We start from the raw sequence: 22,979 nt of genomic DNA, 5'->3' as shown, positions 1-22,979 counted from the left end.
AGGTATTTATTTATATTTTTATGTTCTTTCTGTCTAATTTTGAGTAAGTCTTTAGTTATATTCGTCACTGGTTTTACATTATTTGGTGACTTATGTGCTTATTAAGTACAATGATATATATACAGTACTTGTATGTATAGATTGCAAAATAAACTGCTAACATACTAATGAGGAATTAGGTCTGATATTTTCTAATGTAAACATTTGCAGACTAGATTTAAATCTTGGTAGTCTTTATCCAGTTCCTGTTGTTCATCTCATGAACCTTTGTTACAGGGCAGCCCCTTTCCCCCTAACACCTTGTCTTTACTTTATCATGCCTGCATGTAGAGCAAGCATATAACATGTTTTTTTACAAAACAGACAGTTTGTTGGGTCACAACCTCAGGAACTTTCCAGGTGTAATCTGAAACCTGCCCCTGTAAATGGAGGGCAAGGAAAGACCAAGGAAAAAGGCAGAGCAGTCCATTTTGGTAGGTGGCAGTTTTAAGAACCAAGGGAGCTTACAAGACTTAATCTTGGGCAGCTGCAAAATAAGAGAGTTTTCTACACCCATCCCCCAAATCTTTAAAGTTTATGTAGAGACTTTAGCTGGGTTTAGTCCTGTGCACAGTCCAGATGATCTCAACAACACACTGTATCTCAAGAATTGTCCTTGGGCAGCTTCTGGGAGTGGGCAGGAATGTGGGCAGTACACATTCCAAGTACAGAGAAGGGAGCAAGAAGCCTTCAGTTTTCCAGGTTAATCTCATCTCTAATAAGTCATGCTGATATCATATATTCCCCATAGGAAGCAACAAGTGGAGCACATTATTACCTCTGTGGTATTCTTCCCAAAAATCTCTGACTTAAGTCTAATCATGAGATTAAAAACATAAAGGAAGAGCACTCTTTAAAATAACTGACTAGTACCCTTCAAGAGTGTCAAGGTCAAATAAGACAGGAAGATTGAGGAACCATCACAGATTGGAGGAGACTAAAGAGCCTCAGTTGATCTGACTTCTACAGGATTTTGAGTGACACTTACTTATTGATCTATCCATCCATTCTGCAAATATTTATAATATTAATTAGGAAATTACAGTGTACCAGATGCTATGTTTTATTCTGTTTATGAATATAAACATTCTATTTATAAATAAAGTAAAATAGATGTAGTCTTCAAAGAACTTATCCTACAGTAAATTAAAGTAGACTAAGATCTAGTCATTGAAAGCTTGATACCAAAACTTAACATGAATGATGGTCTGGTAAAAGTTAATCTCCTTGAGGACAGATTTTCCCACCCATAATCTAATGTAAATTAGAGTAGAGGATGTTTTAAATAGTGCCAGACATTTGGTAAGAACTGAGTAAGTGGAAGAAAAAGGGTTTTAGAAAATAATCATGGTGTGATTTTTATAGACTGTTAGTACACATATCTATAATAGTTCCTAGCATAGTGCCTTGCCTTAGAGGGTACTTTGAATATTTGCTGATGGAGTGAAGCTGTCAATGAAACTGTGTATCCTAAAATGTCTTAGGAGGCATGCATCCATAATTAGGACTTTTCGGGGTCCTGACATTTTTCTCAGATTTACTCAGTGGGGGAGGATTCACTTTTTGGTGCATAGTCAAAAAGAATTATAATCCAGTATTATAAGACTAATGCCATTGTTCCCCAATCTGAAAGAATTACCTCTTCAAATAAGCAATTCTGAAGTAAAGGTCATGTCATTTGTTGGAAAGAAGCCAGAGTTTTCAGTCAGCCATGGTTTTTAAGTTCTGGTAGAAACCTACAAGATAATTGAAGAATTCTGGGATGTATTCTCTTGCTGTATCTGAGAGAGAGTGGGCACAGAGGAAGAAGCACATATTTTTTGGTGTCGCAGCCTTGAATTTGAGCCCCAGCTCCACTGCCTTCAGTGCAAGTTATTTAATCTTTCTGAATTTCAGTTTTCTCTAACAAAGGAATAACAAGGGAACATATTTCTCATGAGGTGATGAGTTTAACCCAAGTAGCATTACAGTATCCAGTAAGTTAGCCTAGTTTTTTCTCCCACTTCCTGGTGGGTGTCACTACAGATAATACTTGCACACCCTTAGCCAGTGTTCCGAACCCTCAGCACTGCTGACATTTTGAACTGGATAATTCTTTGTTGTGGTACTGTCCTGTGCATTGAAGGATATTTAGTAACCTCCCTATTCTCCACTCATTAGATCCCCAGTTGTGGAAAGAAAAATATCCTGAATCATTGCCAAATATCCATTGGGTAGCAAAATCACCCCAGTTGAAAAATCAATGTACTAAGGGCTTCCCTTCAAATAGTTTATAATCTCACTATAGTAACAGCATGATGATTCTAAGTGGCATGTTCCTGGGTTGTTCAGGCAACACCTGCACAAAATACTTTTCCTAATTCTGACTCTAAAAATCTGACTGTAGAATTTTAAATTAGGACATGTTTCTAGAAAGGATTCTTTTTTTTTTTTTTTAATTTATTTATTTATACAAGCACTGGGTTCAGTCAGAAGCGTGGGAGGGTGAGAGAATTCACCAGAGCCAGAGCGGGGAGCAGAAGAGGCAGATGGACCGAAATACACTGCTAAGGGGAGCAGTGGGCGTGGCAGGAGAGGTCTGCGCGCCTTGTGGGACCCTCGCTGATCGCAGCCCAGCGCTCAACCACTGCACCACCAGGGGAGGCCCGAAAGGATTATTTCTATAAAGAATTCACTGAAGAAAGTATACCAAAGGAAGATAAGCATGTCATTCTTGAATAGCTCATCACTCAACTGTTTATATTGAAGATATCATCCTCATTTAGCAGAGAGCAAGATGCATTTTCCATGTAGTAATTGAATTGGCTCCCGAGACTGAAATCCATTTGTCTCTATCCAGCTATTCTATAATGTCCCGGCCCGCGGGATTCGGAGGCACTAAAAGAGAAGGGCTGAGGATTGAAATGAGGGGCTTGAGACAACTTGACGCTAGCGTTTGCTTCTTTATTTTTCCTTTATCCTTTTCCTACTTTTCCATGTCTTTCTTTTCCCTGTCTTTCTTACTTCCCTGGCCTTCTCTCTGCTCCTCTCGCAGAAACCCTTGCCGTATCTCCTTACAGCCTCCTCGCAGTCTCCTTTTTTTCTCTCTCGTGGTTTCCTTCTTATACCCAGGTCGCTCCTCCCATCATACCTCTCAGTCTCGCGTGATTTACAGGAGAACGCAGGGGTTTCTCCGAAGGCAAAACAGTAAATCGAAACCTAATTCATCGAGCACATGTGCAACATGGCGCATGCTCCAGGCGGCTCCGGACACTATAACTTAATGTTAAATAACTTTTAAATATTAATGGTTATGAAAATTATTCATATTTTAGTTTTTATCTATGTCAGAAGATAGTGAGCAGGGTAATAACAAAAGCAATGTAAACAAACAACCATGCTACTGCTTTTCACCATTACCACTACTGAGAGTTGAAATGTTACTTCCCAGTGTAATCTGAGTTTCTTGAAGGTAGAGCTCACCTCGCTTGTGTTACTTCACGTTCGTTTACCTTGCCTGGCATGTAATGCCTTATACATGAATGAATGTTCTACAGTTGCTCATTTTAGAGGGTGCGTGAAATATATTACTATTTTAATTTTTGTGGTAACTATTAAACCTATGTAATATGTGTTTTATAAACTGTTATATTTGGTTTTCTTCTTTTTCTTTCATTTGATTCTCACGTAAACCCTGAAAGTTAGGGATTATTTTTGCCAATTTACATGTCATTATGATGAGCCTCTGAGACCGTGCCTAGGGCTAATTGATGAGTAACTAGTCAAATCAGGATTTTATCTTAGGCCTGCTTTTCTCCACGGGGTGTCTTCTTTTCCACTATGATTCCCCAACTGTCACTGAAACTGAAATGGTTTCCTAGGAATGATGTTTTTTATAAAGTTGGCAGATAACACTCTCTTATATATGGCCATCACTGCTGTTTGATTTATCATTCAATAAATATAATGGAAAAACGACAATGTGTTGCATAGACCACAGTTTGTTCTGGTTTCAGGAGTGAATCCCTTTTTCAAAGTGATTTGGGTAGAACTTGATGACTTTTTCATGGTTCTTTTCATCACTTTCAGACATCTCCTAATACATGTGATTAGTGATCTTTAAATTTGACTTCATAGTTATCTTCAAAGGGAAATCTGTTTCAGTACTGGTTTTCAGTTAAGTTTGCTTTTCAGTTAAGTTTTAAGTTTCAGTTTTATGTTCCCAGTATCTCCAGTCATACTCACTATAGATGAAGAAATACTTGTAAAATGACTGAATCAACAGTCAATCTAACAATCAGTCTAACTTTATGACATCTGGGCTTATCACCAATGAAATTATCTTAATTTTTCCCCTAAACAAATACTTTTGAAAATGAAATGTACAGTAGTTACAGGGTGATACAGCTCCAGGAATATTAAAAGTCAGGATGCACTGAACCAAGCACTAGGAACTTCTTGTGTAGCCTTTTCAGTTTGGCATAGTCCACATTTAGGGACTGGGTTCTTTGTTAACACTTCAGATTTTCTCTTAGTTAGAATTTCCCAAATATGTCCTTTTTTCCTTATCACAAAATGCAGAACAGGAAAGACCAATTTATAACGAGTGATTTAGTGGAAAAATGTTTTACAAAGAGATTTCTTCACTCATTTCCTTTAATAGGGAATCATGATTATTCAGGAAGACTGAAATTTGAGACAGACAGACTGGTTGGGAGGAAACTTTCCAACTAGAGGAGGTACTTATCTGCTGGTGCACTTAACTTTAAAGTAACTTCTGACAAACCAGTGTAAGTTACCAAACTGAAGGTTTTCAGCACTCACTTGACTTAAAATGAGACCATCAGTTAAGTTTTAATTCTGAGCTTTATTGTGGCAACAGAGTAATTTTATTAACCCCAATGACAATCTTCCCAAAACTATATAAAACTTAGAACGGTTTAAAGCAGAGCTATTCTTAGCTGGAGTTTACCCTTCCCTTACTAAACAACCCCTATTCCCTGAAGGTGGTGGGACCCCCAGGGTTCTAAGGCATTTTGTTTAAATGCTACTGATTTGGAGCTTTTATATTTCTTATAGTTTGGTGATATGATATGTAATTACTCAGAATGGCCATATATATGTAAGTTTGATTTTTCCAAATTTTCAATTTCTAATTTTTTACCATTTCACATATTAGAATTTTACTTTCTTCTAGCCTTGGAAATCAGGCCATAATTCTGTTTAATCATTTCTACACATTGTAGAAAGGAGACATCTGCTAGTAGCAAAAGGAATTCTCAACTTGCAAGTACTTCTCATACTGTAGTGAAGCACACCCTAGGGTGTGCAAGGGATTTGCATTAAGGCTGGCTTCAAAGAAATTCACTTCTAAATCCGTATATTTTGATTTCACATAATTCAATTTCTAGATTATTCTTAAGTTAGACCTCAGTAGATTTGCATGGTAATGTATATGTTTTTCTCTTTTTTTTAATTGAGGTATATTTAGCATAAACCTTGTAGTAGTTCCAGGTGTACAACAAAATGATTCAATATTTGTATATATATACAAATACTGTAATACTAAACACAATAAGTTTAGTTACCATCCATAACTGTATGCATTTTCTTTTCTTGTGATGAGTGCATCTGTGATGAATATATGTGTATTCAAATTAGGCTTCTCTCACTTTACCGAAAAAAAGGAATCTCAAATCTTACTTATGATGAATTGTCCCAGACACCAGTCAAGAGGAAGTCCTTACCCATCCCCCCCACCTACACCCCCACCCCCCACCATGAAGCTTTGCTTTAGAAATTGTATAAGGTGTTCTATATTTAGATACCTGGCAAATTTGGAGGGAATGTGGGATCGTCATGACAACTTTGCTTTCAGGACTATTCCTTTTTCATCTCCTAATTTCAAAAGGATTTGTCCTTTCAAAAAGAGAATCCTATATGTCAAAGCAAAAGAGCTGTGTTAAGAAATTGTGAGTATATGTTGTTACAAGTCTATAGCAAATAGCCAAAGTAGGTTTTGGATTCTCATGAGGCATTGAGCGGTTAAGCATCTTAAACAGTCTCGTAGTCAGTCAGTGATTCAGCCCTGTTAGTGATTCAGCCAGGACTTCAACTCAGGTGTTTGGATCCTCAGTCAGTGTTCTTCACTCCTATAATGTCATTTATTCAAATCATATCTCAAAAGACTTTAAAATTATACCAAATCTTTATTTCATTTTACATTCATTTTTTACATTCATTTTCTACCATCTACTAACATACAGTATATATAGTAAATACTAGACTTTTTTTAAACATTGTGTCTTTATGTATTAAATACAGATTAGAGGTTGATTTTTTTTTTCTCATTAAACTTTGTAATAGACTTAAAATTCTGTGAGAGACTGTTAGTCAAGTTGTTTCCATTACAAAGTAATATATTAAAAACTGATAACTTAAAACTGTCCCCTCCTCCCCCACCCACACACACAATGATCCACAAAACATTTTCCTTTCCTTCTCAAAGTCTTATGATGCAATAGTTTCACTATTAAAAGTTTAACCTTTTTTTGGCCTCCCTGGTGGTGGCGCAAGGGATTAAGCACCACACTATGAAGAAATTCGCAGCCACTACAGCATGAATTCAATCCCTGGCCTGCCAGGGAGAAACCCACATGGCGAGGCAGACCTCTTCTGTCTCACCCGCTGCTCCCCTCAGCAGTGTGTTTCAGTCAGTCTGCCTGTTCTGTTCCCCACTCTGTCTCTGGTGAATCCTCTCACCCCCTGCACCTCTGGCCTGTACCCCAGCTCTTGTATGCATAAATAAATAAATCTTTAAAAAAAAAAGTTTAGGCCTCCCCGGTGGCGCAGCGGTTGAGCGCTAGGTTGCGAAGCTGCGCGCGGCCTCTGCGGCGCCGGTTCGATCCCCGGCTGCTCCCCGGCCACCGGAGGAGGGTCCCACATGGCGCGCAGACCTCTCCTGCCGCCCGCTGCTCCCCTCAGCAGTGTGCTTCGGTCCTTCTGCCTGCTCTGCTCCCCGCTCTGGCTCTGGTGAATTCTCTCGCCCTCCCGCGCTTCTGACTGTACCCAGTGCATGTATAAACAAAACAAACAAAGAAACCAGCAAACAAATAAATAAAGCATGCCTCTATAAAAAAAAAAAAAAAAAAGTTTAACATTTTTTATAGTTAAACTTTAATGGCCAATTGAAACAAACAGTTCTGAGAGGGTACTGCTAACACTGAATAGGAATTTCAAACTAAATTAGTGGATTTATTTCTGAGTTTTTATACTGGATTTCTTTATTATTGCTAAAAACTGAATATCAGGTAAATAATATACATTCAATAAAGAAACATATCTCACTTCATAAGTAATTTCTACTTTTGGATATACATAATAATGCATTATGATAGAGAATTGAATAATAGCATATTGATTTACTATCTGCTGTCTGTAACTTAGGAAATTTTAAAGCTCACTCATTTGAATTTTAAAATTAAATTAGACTTTTTCTGATACAAATCTGCTTTGACTGGTGTGCCAGTTAAACTATGGGAGATATGTTCAATAAATTGAAGTGAACTAAGTCTGTAGCTAATTTCCATAGTTGAGGAAATTGAGTTAACAACTGATAAATCATTAAAAAATAGGTTTTTTCTTTTTTTAATTTATATATATTTTACATCATTGTTCATTGTTGTACAATGTTTGCTTTCTTTTCTCAGGTGTAGTTCCCGTAGAATTTCCACCACTAGTTCACCCATGCACCATCACCATAGTCCCTTGTGCTCTTCCTGCCCACGTTTTGATCTCTCTCCCTCCCCCTGTCCTGCACAATGTCTCTGATTTATAGTTGCCTGTTTTATGTTTTATTTTGGTGTGTTTTTTATTGTTATTATTTTTTCCCTGATCCCTTATTTGGTTCCACTATATTCCTCCTATAAGTGAAACCATCCAATATTTTTCTTTTTCCTTCTGACTTATTTCTTTTTTTTTTTTTGTGGGACCCTCGCCGGTGGCCGGGGAACGAACCAGCACTGTAGAGGCTGCGGGCAGCTTTGCAGGCCAGCGCTCAACCGCTGCGCCACCAGGGGAGGCCCTCCTTCTGACTTATTTCACTGAGCATAACCCCTTCTAGCTCCATCCATGTTGCTGCAAATAGTATGAGTTTATCATTTTTGATTGCTGAATGGTATTCCATTGTATACCACATCTTCTTGATCCAGCCATCTATTTTTGGGCATTTGGGTTGTTTCCAAGTTTACCTATTATAAATAGTGCTACAGTAAACATAGGGGTGCAGGTATCCTTTTGATTTAATGTTTTTGTATCCTTTGTGTAGATCCCTAGGAGAGGAATTGCTGGGTCATATGGTGTCTTATTGTGGTTTTGATTTGCATTTCCCTGATTATGAGGGATGTGGAACCTTTTTCATATGCCTGTTGGCCATTTGCATTCCTCTTTGGAGAAATGTCTTTTAAGTTCTTTTGCCCATTTTTTGACCGATTCGTTTACTTTGTTTTTGTTGAGTTGTTTGAGTTCTTTGTCTATCTTTGTGATCAGTCCCTTATCAATTGTATGGAGTGCAAAGAGTTTTTTCCAATCAGTGGGGTGTCTCTTTTGTTTTGGTTAATGTCTCTTTTGCTGTACAAAATCTTTTTAGTTTGATGTAATCCCAGCTGTTTATCTTTTCCTTCACTTTCTTTGCTTTGGGGGATGTGTCTTTAAAGATGTTACTGAGGTGTATGTTATGTAGCGTTTTACCTATATTTTCTTCTATATGTCTTATGGTTTCAGGTCTTATGTTCAACTCTTTTAACCATTTTGAGTTGATTTAAAAAATAGTTTTGATAATCAAAGAGTATGTGATTTTTTTTTTTTAACATATAACTTGTAAGGAGCTCAGAGACTCAAAAGGGGACATGATATAATTTCTACAATTTATTTATGTGACGAGGGTAAGGGCAGCATCCAAAATAGAAAATTAACTAATGTTGAACCCTAGAAATAATGTTGAGCCCTGACTTTTCTAGCAATAAGTCATTAATCATGGATATGTTAGGGGGAAAGGACGTCCTGAGCTAATCCCATGCAGGCTTTGTGGACTCCACCCCCACTCCAGACCAAAGCCATCAAGACATTGGGAAAGACGAATACCGTCACCACCAAAGGAAAGGTGGCTGGGACCTGAGGGTGGAGTTAAGCAGCCAGGTTTGGTATAAAAACCAGACACGTGGGCCTTGGGGGATCTCGCTCTCTCGCTCGCCTCCTGGCTTCTGGGCGCCTGGCTTGTGGCCAGCTCTCAGAGTGCCATTCGGGATTCCAGATCTGCGGATCGGGTAGGACGCATTTAAAACTTTGTCTCCCACTTTTCTCCCTGGGCTGTACATTTCCTCATTTGCCCTTTCCTTGTAAATAAACCTTTTATTAACCTTTTGCGTGTGCCTGCAGTAGGGTATTGATAAGTCCTTTTAAGCGCGCAGGTGAGGACCCACAGTCAGGCAACCCGTTTTATATCGGGGCTGCCCTGTAGCAGATATATGAAATAATTGTGAGAAGAGAAGGTACCTCTGCTCCTTATTAAGATGCACTTATTTTTTTTAAAAAGGTTAAGAAGAGGCTGAAGGACTGCTATGTAATTTTTTTAAAGATTCATTTATTTATACAAGCAAGTGCTGGGGTACAGGCCACAGGTGTAGGGAGTGAGAGGATTCACCAGAGACAGAGTGGGGAACTGAACAGGCAGATGGATCAAAGCACACTGATGACGGGAGCAGCAGCGAATCAAGAGAGGTCTGCTGCGCCTTGTGGGTTGCCCTCTGGATGGCCGGGGATCGAACTCGTGCTGCAGAGGCTGCAGACAGCTTCATAGGTTGCGTCTTTACCCCCTGCGTCACCAGGGAGGCCCTAAGATACACATTTAAAGTAAATTATTAAATAGTGAAAAATAAATTTTTTTAATCTGTATATGTGTCAGGACACATAGAATTTATACTTTATTTTTTTAATTTTATTTTTATATTCCCCATACAATTGCAACCCCTTATTTTGAACCCGATCCCTCCTTTCCCCGCCCCCCACCCCCAAAATATAAAATTTAACACTGGAGTATTTATATTATACTAATAATCCTTGTGGTGAATGATTATAAGAATGCTAACCTTTAGAGCCTATAGATTTGGAAAGTGAAATAAATTTTAATTTCATTAATGAACATTTTAATTGCAGGAATGTTTTGTGGGTGATTAAAGACTCAAGTGTAGAAAATACTAAACTAGGCTAAAACTTTGGGGAAAGTAAATGGAAACGGTTCAAGAAGAAAAGCGAAGGATGTAATTTCCTGTGTCCTTAAGGAAGAATATGTCTACTTTTTTAATGGGTTTGGGTCCCATTTAAAATTATTTAAAATTTAAATATGCTAGAATGTTTATCTTTGTAAATATTTAAGCTTACTGTGTAATATTGTAGATATCAACCTAAATAATGTGCTCAGGGGATTTTGTGTATGTATTCAATACATACTTTCTGCAGAGAGGGTGCTGAAGCTTTCATCAGATTCTTACAGGGAGAATATATGAGCCAAAAAACAAGCATAGTTAAAAGTGAGTTCACATGCTCTGGGTGTATAATATTAGTTTTAGTTTCTTATTCGTTGGGTGTATTTTTCCATCCTCATATGTAGATGTATGGAAGGTATAAAAGTATATCTGTTTTTAAATTACCCAGAAAATTATAAATTCTTAGATCAAAAACATCTTTCCTATGTCTCCATAAAATCATGATATTCACCTATGATTATTTCATTTTTTAAAAAGATTTATGCATGCATGCATGCAAGAACTGGGGTACAGGCCAGAGGTGTGGGGGGTGAGAAGATTCACCAGAGACAGAGTGGGGAGCAGAATAGGCAGACTGACTGAAATACAACTCTGAGGGGAGCAGCGGGCGAGACTGGAGAGGTCTGCTGCGCCATGTGGGTAGCTCCCTGGCTGGCCTGGGATGGAACTCACGCGGTAGTGGCTAGCAGTAGCTTGATAGCGCTGTCTTTGACCCCTGCACCCCTAGGGAGGCCCCATTGATTATTTCATATTCACTAGTTGGTAATACTTTCTTTTCAGTTTGAAGGAAGAAAGTACTGTGAACATGATTTTCAGATGCTCTTTGCTCCTTGCTGTCATCAGTGTGGTAAGTTTTACTACTGAATGCAAAGTAAAGAGTAAGTTTTAAGATTACTTGTTACTTAAATGGTTTCTGGTGCTCGTTATAAGTAGCATTTAGATATTTTATTAGTCCTCTTACCGATTATCAGTAGTTTTACAAGGTAGAAGAATATCAAAACCTGTAGAGAAGTGATTTTTCAGGACATCAAGTGTAAAGATGTTTCAGGATTAACTAGGACTTCGGTTACATGGTCTTTTGAAATGTTCTTTCCTATGTTAATGCAACCTTTACCTACCCACTTCTGAGGTTTGCCAGGAAAGAGACAGGGAAGACATCAGGATGGTGCTTAAAAGATACCAAAGAGTTGCTTGTGGGCTACCCAAGTACTTAGGCTGCTTGTTTCTCAGCTGTTGCACTGACTCCTGACAGCTCTATTTTGAAGGCCTCCATAATTTGGACATACTGAATAGAATGCTCTCAAGATTTAATGAAGAAACTAAGTATGGATATAGGGGAAATGGAGTTAACTCAGGCTTTTTCCACCCTCCCACTGTTGGCCTCTTTGGCTGGCACCCGTGGTCTTGCGCTTCTAGGTTACAGGTGAGAGGCTTTGGCATGGGCATTGCCCCTGTGATTATGGACACCTGGGCCCAGAGAGCACATCCATGTGCATATGTAAATGCAACACCTGGACCCAGATGCAAGGGATCAAAGGGGCTCCTCAGCTCTGGTGTTCACAGAGGGGCCTTCACTCTGGGGCTAGTGGGCTCAGTTGCTATCTCCCTGATGGATGGTTTGGCCCCTTATTCAGCATTAAAGGCCTGTAACATCTACTGAAGTCTCCAAAATTCTCTTTTCATCTATGAGAATTGGCAGTGAACCTACCCAGCCTGGCATGGTTGCACAACAATGGGATATAAGAAAGTATACTGTGGATTTCAGTTTTCTGTGTCAACAATCACCAGAAATAACCAGAAGGCATTCAAGAGAGCCCACTCATCCTTTAGAAAAGGAAAGCCAGAATCAAAGATATAATGAAGCAGCCAGAAAACAGGGACACTGAATCAAAAACAAGAATTCAGCTGAAATAAAAAATGCTTTTCCTAATGTGATGCTTACTGTGGTAAACACATACATGTAAAGTTCCTGTTTATGGAGAAAGGTTTAAATGTATTTTTTTCTCATGTTTTTTCCCTTAAGATATCACACATTTTTTCCTTTTAAGATGTCCCACTGGACATCCTTTGTGGTTTACTTTCCCACAGGTGAATTCATCATTGGCCGAGTTATCAAAGCCATGAACAACAGCTGGCATCCTGAGTGTTTCCGCTGTGACATCTGCCAGGAAGTTCTGGCAGATATTGGGTTTGTCAAGAATGCTGGAAGGTAGGAGTTTTTCATCCTAGTTGAGTGTGGGTGGATAGTGTGACTACTACAGGGTCATGCTTGTTTTCTGATGGGACTCTAAGGTAGAACAGTAGATCACTGAATTTAAGGTGTAAGGACCTACGCTGCAATATATTGGCTTATCTGGTAACTGTTAGGAGAGGGTTCTAGAATTTCAGTGTAGCAGTTTATGGCTGCTACATGGCTGCTGGGTCACCAAAGGGGGGTTGGTACTTAAGATGGAGTTTTTTAAAGATCAATCAGATAATCTGATTTGGAATAAATAATTGTTTATGTAAAAAGCAATGGCTTGCATCTGCTCTACGAAGTGTAGCAGTGATCTTTAAAGACATGGCTTCTTTAATTTAAGAACTCTGGGTAGCATAGTCTCTTTAATAGGAAGACCCTTAGATTTTAACTTACATTTTTCAATGACTTTGACTCTGTTCAGACATCTGTGTCGCCCTTGTCATAATCGTGAGAAAGCCAGAGGCCTTGGAAAATACATCTGCCAGAAATGCCACGCCATCATTGATGAACAACCTCTGATTTTCAAGAATGACCCTTACCATCCAGACCATTTCAACTGTGCCAACTGCGGGTATTATAGTTTATTCAGTTATTATTGTACAAATAGTGGAAACAAAAGACCACAAATATCTTTGTTTTTTACGCTCTGGCAAATCAAATTATTTTTCTCCAATTTTTAACCTGAAAAATTTTAAACTTAAAGTCAAGAGACTAATAAAAAGAATGTCTGTATACTCTTCATTTTATTCCCGATTAATATTTTGCCACATTTGAGAATGTGTACATGCGTACATGTATATACAACATACCTTTAATATTCAGTCCATCCTGAGGGGGTGGGGGGAAGCAAATATTGTTTAAAAATGAACAATGATGGGGCCTCCCCGGTGGCGCAGCGGTTGAGCGCTGGGTTGCGAAGCTCCCCACAGCCTCTGCGGCGCCGGTTCGATCCCCCGCTGCTCCCCGGTCACCGGAGGAGGGTCCCACATGGCGCGCAGACCTCTCCTGCCGCCCGCTGCTCCCCTCAGCAGTGTACTTCGGTCCTTCTGCCTGCTCTGCTCCCCGCTCTGGCTCTGGTGAATTCTCTTACCCTCCCGCACTTCTGACTGTACCCAGTGTTTGTATAAACAAACAAACAAATAAATAAATACATGGAAAAAAAAGATTTATTTAAAAAAAAAATGAACAATGATGTAAAAAATAAAAAATTTAAAAATAAATAAAATAATAAAATAAAAAATAAAATATTCAGTACATATTAAAATATACCATTATCCCCAAAACTGTTTTTCATTATGTTTTTCCAATGCAGGATTAAAGAGAATTAAAAAGTCTTATCATCTTACATATATAACTTTTACAGTTTGAAATAGTTAGGTCTTATCTCAAGTATCTTAAATTATGTTTATTTTGTTGATTTACATCTAAAAAGAATTTTTCCTTCGGAAACACATGATGAATTGTTAGACTATGGTTCTTCTAAATTTTCTGTTATAAAAATGTAATGGAAAAAGTATGAACTCACATATTAAATTACACTGGAAAGGGGAGAGACAAGGTAGGCTAAAGATTAAGAAAACACCTTCATGGTATAAATACAACTACCTCAACTTTTTTTTGTAATTATCATTTGTGCCTTTGCTTTCTTGCCTATCGTCCTTCTGGTGGGATTTTTTTGTTCCTTTTCATTAGAACTTTTCCTAAAGAATTAAGTAGGTGAAATTCAGACAAATCCATTTGATGAATTGGGGCCCCGTGCGGCGAAGTGTTTTTTGACATAAGTGACTAGTTTACTGTTAACCTGTGACTATTCTTAACAGTTTGTGACAATTTAAATAATCATTAGCAAATGAAATAAAAAAAATTTTTCCTAATGTAATGCATACTGTGGTAAACACATACATATAAAGCTCTTGTTCATGGACAAATCTTAAGGAATTTTTTTTTAATTTAAATAATAAATTTTATTTTTATATTCCCCCATACAATTGCAAACGCCCCATTCTGACCCCAATCCCTCCCCTCCCGCCCCCCCACCCCCCAAAAAGTGTCTCTGGTTCATAGTTTTTTGTTGATTTTGATTTTCACTTTCTTATATTCATTTTCCTGGTCCCTTATTTAAGTTTTCTAGATTCCTGCTATGAGTGAGACCATCCGGTATTTTTCTTTTTCTTTTTGGCTTATTTCGCTGAGCATGATCCCTTCCAGCGCCATCCATGTTGCTGCAAATTGCATGTGTTTATCTTTTTTGAATGCTGAGTAATATTCCATGGTGTATATGTACCACATCTTCTTGATCCAGTCATCTATTTTTGGGCATTTGGGCTGTTTCCAAAGCTTAGCTATTGTAAACAGTGCTGCTATAAACATAGGGGTGCAGGTGCCCTTTGGAATTGATGTTTCTGTGTCCTTTGGGTAAATACCTAGGAGTGGAATTGCTGGATCATATGGAAGCTCTATGTTTAGTAGGTCCAGAAATCTCCACACAGCTCTCCATAGTGGTTGGACCAGTTTGCACTCCCACCAACAGTGCAGGAGAGTTCCTTTTTCTCCACACCCTCGCCAACATTTGTTGTTGCTAGTTTTTTTAATATGTGCCATTCTCACTGGTGTAAGATGGTATCTCATGGTAGTTTTGATTTGCATTTCCCTGATTACAAGTGATGTTGAACATTTTTTCATATGCCTGTTGGCCATTTGCATTTCCTTAAGGAAATTTTTTTTTCCCTTAAGATGTTAAATGTTTTGTGTGACTAGTATCCTAACTCCTCAGTTATTTTGAAATGTGGTATCATTGAGTCTGTCCTTAGTACTATGATGATTCTCCTCTAGCTTTGTAGGAATAAAAATGGATTATAATGTGATAATAGAAAAGGAAATGATAAATGTGACTGGTATCATGGTATATATCTGACTTATTTGTACATCTGTTATTACATACTAATGTTTGGATTAGAATCTGAAACCTGTTGAAGCCTATTAATTCTTGTTACTCTGATCACCTCTCAGGAGAGAAAATAGAAATTACAGGGATTGTTATAGTAATATCACCAAAAACCTTTTAAAAAGTGGGTTAGCCACATTGGATGCCTGATTTTCTCTCTCGATGGTATTATTCTGTTGATTATCTTTCTCCTGGATAGGAAAGAGCTGACTGCTGATGCCCGGGAGCTGAAAGGAGAACTGTATTGCTTGCCATGCCATGATAAAATGGGGGTCCCCATCTGTGGTGCTTGTCGCCGACCCATTGAAGGGCGTGTGGTAAATGCCATGGGTAAGCAGTGGCATGTGGAGGTGAGTTCCAAATGGTGGTGGTGTAATCTATACTTTTGCACTTCCATGGTTTGGATGTGCTGGCAAGATTAGGGGATTCTAAAAATTAATATAGACATGTTAATGAAAGTCGACTTTGTAGAAATTTAAGAACATAGAATATGTATTTTTTTATGAACTCTCAGTAATAATACAGGATGTGCTTTCTGATTCCACCACCAGACCCTCCCTTAGGGATGCTACTAAGATGTTCACCTCTTTTGTCATTCTGTGTTGTTCAAATGGGCTTTGCCTTAAAGCAACCAGTCAAAGATTCAAGACACCTGAATTAAGATTGCAAGTACTTTATGTTTACCCTTCCGCTCATGAAATAACTACCTCAAGTTTTCATGTATCTTCTCTGAGGACAGTTTAACTTTGGGATTTTCTCCAAATTTTCTTCATTAAATAAAATATGGCAATTTAAAAATGACCCACAGCAACTTTTTTCCAGCATTTTGTTTGTGCCAAGTGTGAAAAACCATTTCTTGGACATCGCCATTATGAAAGGAAAGGCCTGGCATATTGTGAAACCCACTATAATCAGGTATTGATCATACTCATTGAATATCAATATACTTTTATAAATTTGAATTTAGCAATATTTTAGCTACAAGGAAATCTCGTAAGAAATGTACATAGGCCTGTACAGATTTCTTTTTAACTTTTTTTTGTTTGTTTGTTTACATCCTTGTTAATATTTTGACATTGTAGCATTTCTTCCTTCTGGTGTGGTCACTGTAGCTCTCCCACCACCAAAGCACCCATTTCAGACTCACAGAAAGATTGTAAAATAAAAATACAAAGAATACCTATACCACTTTATACTCAGGCTCATCATTTGTATGTGTTCACACTCTATAAAAACACACACTTACATTAATGCACTTCTTTTTACATACAAATATATGTATATATAAATTCAAATATATATACTTTCTGAATCATTTGAGGATAATGTCATAATGATCCTTTATCCCTAAAAACTCCAATGTGTATTTCCCAAGAATATGGAACTCTCTCATATTACATAGTTATCATTTTGACATTTATAACCTGTTTTTTCCCAATTTGGTCACTTAACGTAAGAATGTCTTTATAGCTTTTTTTTTTCCATTTGAGGAAAAAAAATAATTGGATATATTTCCTATATCCAATATAGGGTTATCCTGTTCCTTCAACCTCCTTCAGTCTGGAGCTTTTCCACAGCCTTTTTGTTTTTGGTTTTGCTAGTGATGAAAAGTAAATTATTTTCATTGTAAGAAGTAAAAACTAGTCTGAACTTCCACTAATTTTCTCTAGTAATGGTAAATTCTGCATTTAAAGTTTGGTTTTTCTAAAACTTAGTTCTAATACATCTTGAATATTTTTTTCCCTTTTTTATCCTTTTCAGCTATTTGGTGATGTTTGCTTCCACTGCAACCGTGTGATAGAAGGTGATGGTAAGTGTAGGAATTTTATGGTACCATTTTCACACAAAAGCACTTGGGTAATATGAACATTGAATGAGGTTTATGATTGGTATTGTTTGGAATATGATCATTATCAGTTACTTTTCTCTTTTTTTTGGCAAAATTCCCAAATCTTTAGCAGTGAGTTGATAACACATAACAATTAAACTTGATACTTATTTACCATTATAATTTAATAGTAATAGTCCCATAGGATTGATACAGTAGGAATTGAGGGAATTAGTCATGGCTGACCCTGAAACCTGTTTCTATTTCTATTTCCTAGAATTATATGACTTGGAATCTGAGGAGTATTGTTTTATTAGGAATAGTTTAATCTGCCCGTGATAGTAAGAGTCCCTTTAATCCTGTAGATGCTAACCACCCTAGTACCATGGTAATTAGGGAGGGTTGATTGACTGGGACAGAAAGGAAACAGCTGTGTTTGCTAATAGTCACTAGCACATCACTGCCAGAAGCTTCCTGGCAGAGTTTTAAACATTCCTGTTTTCATCGTGCTTCATGGTTCTTGGCAGAGAACCTAACTCAGGAAATATTTTCTGAAACACTGCCCATATGCATTTTGTGAAGGGATTTGTTCAGGAAAGCAATCTTTAGTGCCATTGCAAATAAAATTTAACTCCCTTCTACATGAGACAGTTGCCAGATGGAAAAAGCTATCAAAGGAAAACCCTTTTCTTACTAATTTTGGAAGAAAGACAGGTAGATAAGTTAATGTCCAGATTTTTTTTCTTTTTTATATTATCTAGTCCATCTTTCTTTGTTGGACCAATGGTAGTAAGGACAGAAAATGAGGGGAAAGCGCACTGGTTAAGCAAGCACTCTGCGACGAAGCTTGTCTGTCCAAGCATCCATGAGAGTAGAGGACATGAGCTTTGGTGTGAAAACATGGTTTATACCATTTAAATGCTTCACAGGATGTTCAAATGAAAGGGACAACGTGTAACTATAAATAAAGGTTGAGAAAGGCAGTAATCTTTAGTAAGAAGTCTACAGTCGTATGAAAGCACTTAGTTTGTATGTTTTTGTAATGTGAAAGTTCTTTGATTTCACAGTTAATAATGTGAAAACTTTAATGAATTAATATAATTGATTCAATAAATATTAGTTATTGGCACTGAGATTTTTTTAGCTAGGTGATTCTTTTGCAAGTAAACTTGACTTCTTCCTATTTAGAGTTACAAATGTAAACTCCCCCCACTTACCATACCAGTGTGTGTGACCAGATATCTTCTTCTTTCTCTAGTGGTCTCTGCTCTTAATAAGGCCTGGTGCGTGAACTGTTTTGCCTGTTCTACTTGCAACACTAAATTAACACTCAAGTAAGTAAACATTTTGGTCTAGTGTGAGCCCTAAAACTGAAAACTTTGGGGTAACATTTTTTAAATATTAGTACAGTTTTTAAAAAGAGATCTACCTGATGCCTATTTCTTCTTTCTGTTCAGGCCTTCTGAAAATAAATATTCTTCCTTTAATTATTCCCTGTTCTTTCCTCTATTCCTTCTATCCTGTTCAAAGGGATAAATTTGTTGAGATTGATCTAAAACCAGTCTGCAAACACTGTTATGAGAAAATGCCAGAAGAATTTAAGAGGCGACTTGCCAAACGAGAAAGAGAAGCAAAGGATAAGGACAAACAGAAGAAGAAAAAGCCAGTCTGTTTGTAAACTTTTCTGTCCCTTCTATCATCATTTTCACTACTTTCTTCTTTGGTTAGTTCTTTAGAATATGTTTTTGATCTGTTTCTGTATTTTGGTTTTTTTTATTTGTTTTTGGCATGTACTTGTAGCCATCAGAGATTGAAATACAAATAATCTGTATAGAGTTGGGTCTTTGCGTAATTATTAAAATTATAAGACTTACATGAATAAAAGCCACACTTAATAATACTGCCTGTACTTTAGTTACTTCCCTCATCGCTCTTCTTAAAATTTACAATATTGGGGCTCGCTGGTGGCGCAAGAATTAAGACACATCCTATGAAGCTATCTGCAGCTACTACAGCATGAGTTAGATTCCTGGCCAGCCAGGGAACAACCCACAAGGTGCAGCAGACCTCTCCTGACTTGCCCCGCTGCTCCCCTCAGCAGTGTACTTTTGTCAATCTGCCTGTTCTGTTCCCCACTCGCTCTGGTGAATCCTCTCACCCTCACCCCCACACCTCTGGCCTGTACACATAAATAAATCATTGAAAAAAAAATTTGCAATATTATATGAAATTCTTTAATGGATTCAAAAGGAAGAATCCATTCTCTTAATAGATATTGGGAAAAGCTTTGAAGTATTTTTGTCTCATTATTGCAGCTTTTTAAATCCTGAGGGGTTTTTTTTTTGTGGTTTTGCCTAAAATTACTTAATTGATAAATTTGAAGTGTTACGTATTCAAAGTTCTTTATTAAATTAAATCCTTTCAGGGCCTCCCCGGTGGCGCAGCAGTTGAACGCTGGGTAGCAAAGCTGCCTGCAGCCTCTGCAGCACCGGTTCGATCCCCAGCCACCGGGCGAGGGTCCCACATGGCGCGTAGACCTCTCCTGCCGCCCACTGCTCCCCTCAGCAGTGTCCTTCATCAGTCTGCCTGTTCTGCTCTCTGTTCTGGCTCTGGTGAATTCTCTCACCCTCCCGCGCTTCTGACTGTACCCAGTTCTTGTATAAGTAAATAAAAATAAATAAATATTTTAAAAAATTAAATCCTTTCAACATGTTTCATTTCTAAGCACCATCTGATACATAAGCTTTCTGGTATCTTTGGTGTATGTATCTGTACTTCCATACAATGCCCATATGCTACTGTTTATGAATTCATTCTCTATTTTATTCCTGATTTTTATGGGAAATGTTTCAATCTTTGAAAATCTGTTGAATAACCAGCATGATTGTACCATTTTTCCTTCATGGTTACCATTGTGTTCTACATGCTATAAGTTGTTTTTCTTTTTTAATTTCAGTTCTCTTGTTTCCTTCTGCAATTCATACATAAAATCAAAACACTGGAAGTTGCACTTAGCAGTAGCTCTGAAAACAGTGACCATTTATTTCTGTTATCTAAAAAAATGGCAGTTTAATAGCTTTTTTTCTAAAGAGACTTTGGTAGAAATTTTTGACTTAGTAATACCATTTAAGTATTACCATTTAAGTAATACCATTTAAGTATTGGTACATTTAAGTACCAATTGAAATATAACATCATTTTGAATTATAGTCAGCTTTACAGTCTCTGAAAAAAACAGAAAATAATTCTCATGTGGTATTAAAAAACAAAAAAATTTTCATTTGAAATGTGTAGTTATCAGGCCTTCCTGATGGCACAAGGGGTTAAGCGTCTGCATTATGAGGCAATCCGCAGCTACTGCAGTATGAGTTCGATCCCAGGCCAGGGAGTAACCCACATGGCGCAGCAGATCTCTCCTGTCTCGCCCACTGCTCCCCTCAGCAGTGTATTTCCGTCCATCTACCTGTTCTGCTCCCCGCTGTCTCTGGTGAATCCTCTCACCCCTTGCACTTTTAGCCTGCACCCCAGCTCTTGCGTGCATGCATAAATAAATAAATAAATAAATAAATAAATAAATAAATGTGTAGTTATCATGAAGCATATATTCTAGTTTAATATACTTTAAAAATACATTAGTTATATTAGCAGATTTAATAATTTCAACAGATGATAATGTGCCACTGGACTTGTTCCATAGATACTTCCTAAATATAATTTCACAGAAAATGAACCAGTTACAAAGTTATGTATTTACTCAAGCCACAGTTAAGGACCCCAGATTTCAATGGTAACAAGCAATTGCAGTTATTACCAATTGGAAATGTAGTACAAGTAGGCTGCCTGAAAACTTATCGCCAGAACTGTTTTATAAATAAACAGATACCATGTACTACTCTAGTTTTTAAAAAGAAGAATTAAGTTATCCATAGAGCTAACATTCAAAAGGTAACTACAGGCAATTTGTCCATTTGTGTTCCTTAAGAGTGATTAAAATCTCCCCTACCAACTTTTCCCCTACCAAAATATCCCATTATGATTTAAGACTTATGGGGGGAAGATTTTTTAAAGTGATTTCTGTTGTGTGTGGGGATAGAAGGCAAACTATTTTATGACAGAAAAGATGAAAATTCATAGCTAATGTAAAATACTATGTAATGTCATTTTGCCTTTAAGAAAAGGGATCATTTAAATTATATAAATACAATTCTTTGTTTTAAATAACTTTAATTTAAAATGTTCTCATGATACTGTAAAATGTGATCAAATTTACTTATGTAAATTATATTTACATTAGATTTCCTGTATATTTAGTACTGACTAAAATGTGTTATACATTCTGTATTGCAGAGATAGATGTATAAAATCAGTTTACAAGGACAATTCTTTTCAAATGATACTGTGAATTTTTTATATCTGCCACAATTGACAAGAATTGAGATTAAGATTACAGTTTTTATCTAACATGAATATAGATATTGTCATTGAGTGTTCTCATTTACTTCAGTGAAAATTATTTAATGTGATTTTTATGTCTACTCTGAATATATTTTCACTAATTTCTTTCTGCTATTATTCTCTTTAGGAATAAATTTGTGGAATTTGACATGAAGCCAGTCTGTAAGAAGTGCTATGAAAAATTTCCATTGGAGCTGAAGAAAAGACTTAAGAAACTAGCTGAGACCTTAGGAAGGAAATAACTCCCTTTGTTTTATTTTTTCTTTTCTATGCAAAATAGGAGATTACCAACATTACTTGATTTGATCCACCCTTATATTTAAAGCTGTATCTCAAAATAGTTGAGAGTGAAGAGGACCATTACGTGGTTTTATCTCCTTTTCTCATGGAAAAGGAGAGAGAAGCTTGTGTAACCATAGTTAAAACACAGATAAAATCAAGATATGCCTTTTAATAACCCCTAGCAAGTTGTTAACATGTAGACTGTACTTTATCACAAAAAACATATGGTTAATTTTAATTTTGGTCCAAATGATGGACTATAACTTTTAAAATGAAAGTAAGGTAAGGACTAGCTTTTATTTGATTCAGATAAAAACTTATAAACATTATTTTACTATGTATTCAAAAGAAAATTAATTGCTAATTGCTATTGTAGAGGATATTAGGGAAGAAAAATAACCACCAAGAAAAACAAATCTTAGAGAATCTTATGCTTATCAAACTAATAGTTGTTTGTAATGTAATTACTAAAACAAGAAGAAAGTATATTCAAAAGTACTTGATTTTGTGTTTTTGTGTTAAATGCAATCATTATTATGCTTAATTTTATGTTTTGTTGTGAACTTTTTCCTATGTATAATTGCTTAACACGGTAGTTATTACTCGCTAATAGTATGCCTTTATAAACTTTGTGCAAAAAAAATTTATACTACATATTTGAAAATACAGTACACTTTACAATATTGGAAAATGAAGTATTCTTTAATGTGTTAGAGCAATTATGTTTCTAGGTTTAAGATCAAGATGTAGTTTTAGACTAGGATATGAAATTAAAATTTATGTAAACTTGGAATGTATCATTTAAAAAAATGAATGTACATATATTGGTCATAATTGCCTTTATAACCATGCTGATATCTATATGCTTTATAATCAGTTTGCCTTGCCTTA

At 36.8% G+C, this 22,979-nt stretch overlaps 1 protein-coding gene across 5 annotated transcripts in view; it reads left to right on the top strand.

The window, feature by feature from the left end:
* The window catches only part of LIMS1 (LIM zinc finger domain containing 1), a 148,259-nt gene extending 125,767 nt beyond the window's left edge, over positions 1–22,492 (top strand). For 4 of the 5 annotated variants that reach the window (XM_054701400.1, XM_037527405.2, XM_054701401.1 and 1 more), the window contains exons 3-10: positions 11,121–11,187; positions 12,429–12,549; positions 13,001–13,150; positions 15,723–15,873; positions 16,346–16,438; positions 17,285–17,333; positions 18,610–18,685; positions 21,934–22,492. In XM_054701400.1, coding sequence (XP_054557375.1) covers positions 11,121–11,187; positions 12,429–12,549; positions 13,001–13,150; positions 15,723–15,873; positions 16,346–16,438; positions 17,285–17,333; positions 18,610–18,685; positions 21,934–22,048 — 822 coding nt within the window. In that variant the 3' untranslated portion in view covers positions 22,049–22,492. Of the gene's footprint in view, positions 1–11,120; positions 11,188–12,428; positions 12,550–13,000; positions 13,151–15,722; positions 15,874–16,345; positions 16,439–17,284; positions 17,334–18,609; positions 18,686–18,881; positions 19,054–21,933 lie in introns of those variants that run through there. The other variant, XM_037527402.2, reaches the window with a different exon arrangement.
* Positions 22,493–22,979: the final 487 nt, after the last annotated feature.

The sequence above is a fragment of the Talpa occidentalis genome, unplaced genomic scaffold (assembly GCF_014898055.3).
Source record: "Talpa occidentalis isolate TD23 unplaced genomic scaffold, MPIMG_talOcc4v2.1 talOcc4.5, whole genome shotgun sequence".
Classification (NCBI taxonomy): domain Eukaryota; kingdom Metazoa; phylum Chordata; class Mammalia; order Eulipotyphla; family Talpidae; genus Talpa; species Talpa occidentalis.
Note: the sequence above shows the minus strand (reverse complement) of the source record. Positions and strands in the feature narration are given on the sequence as shown.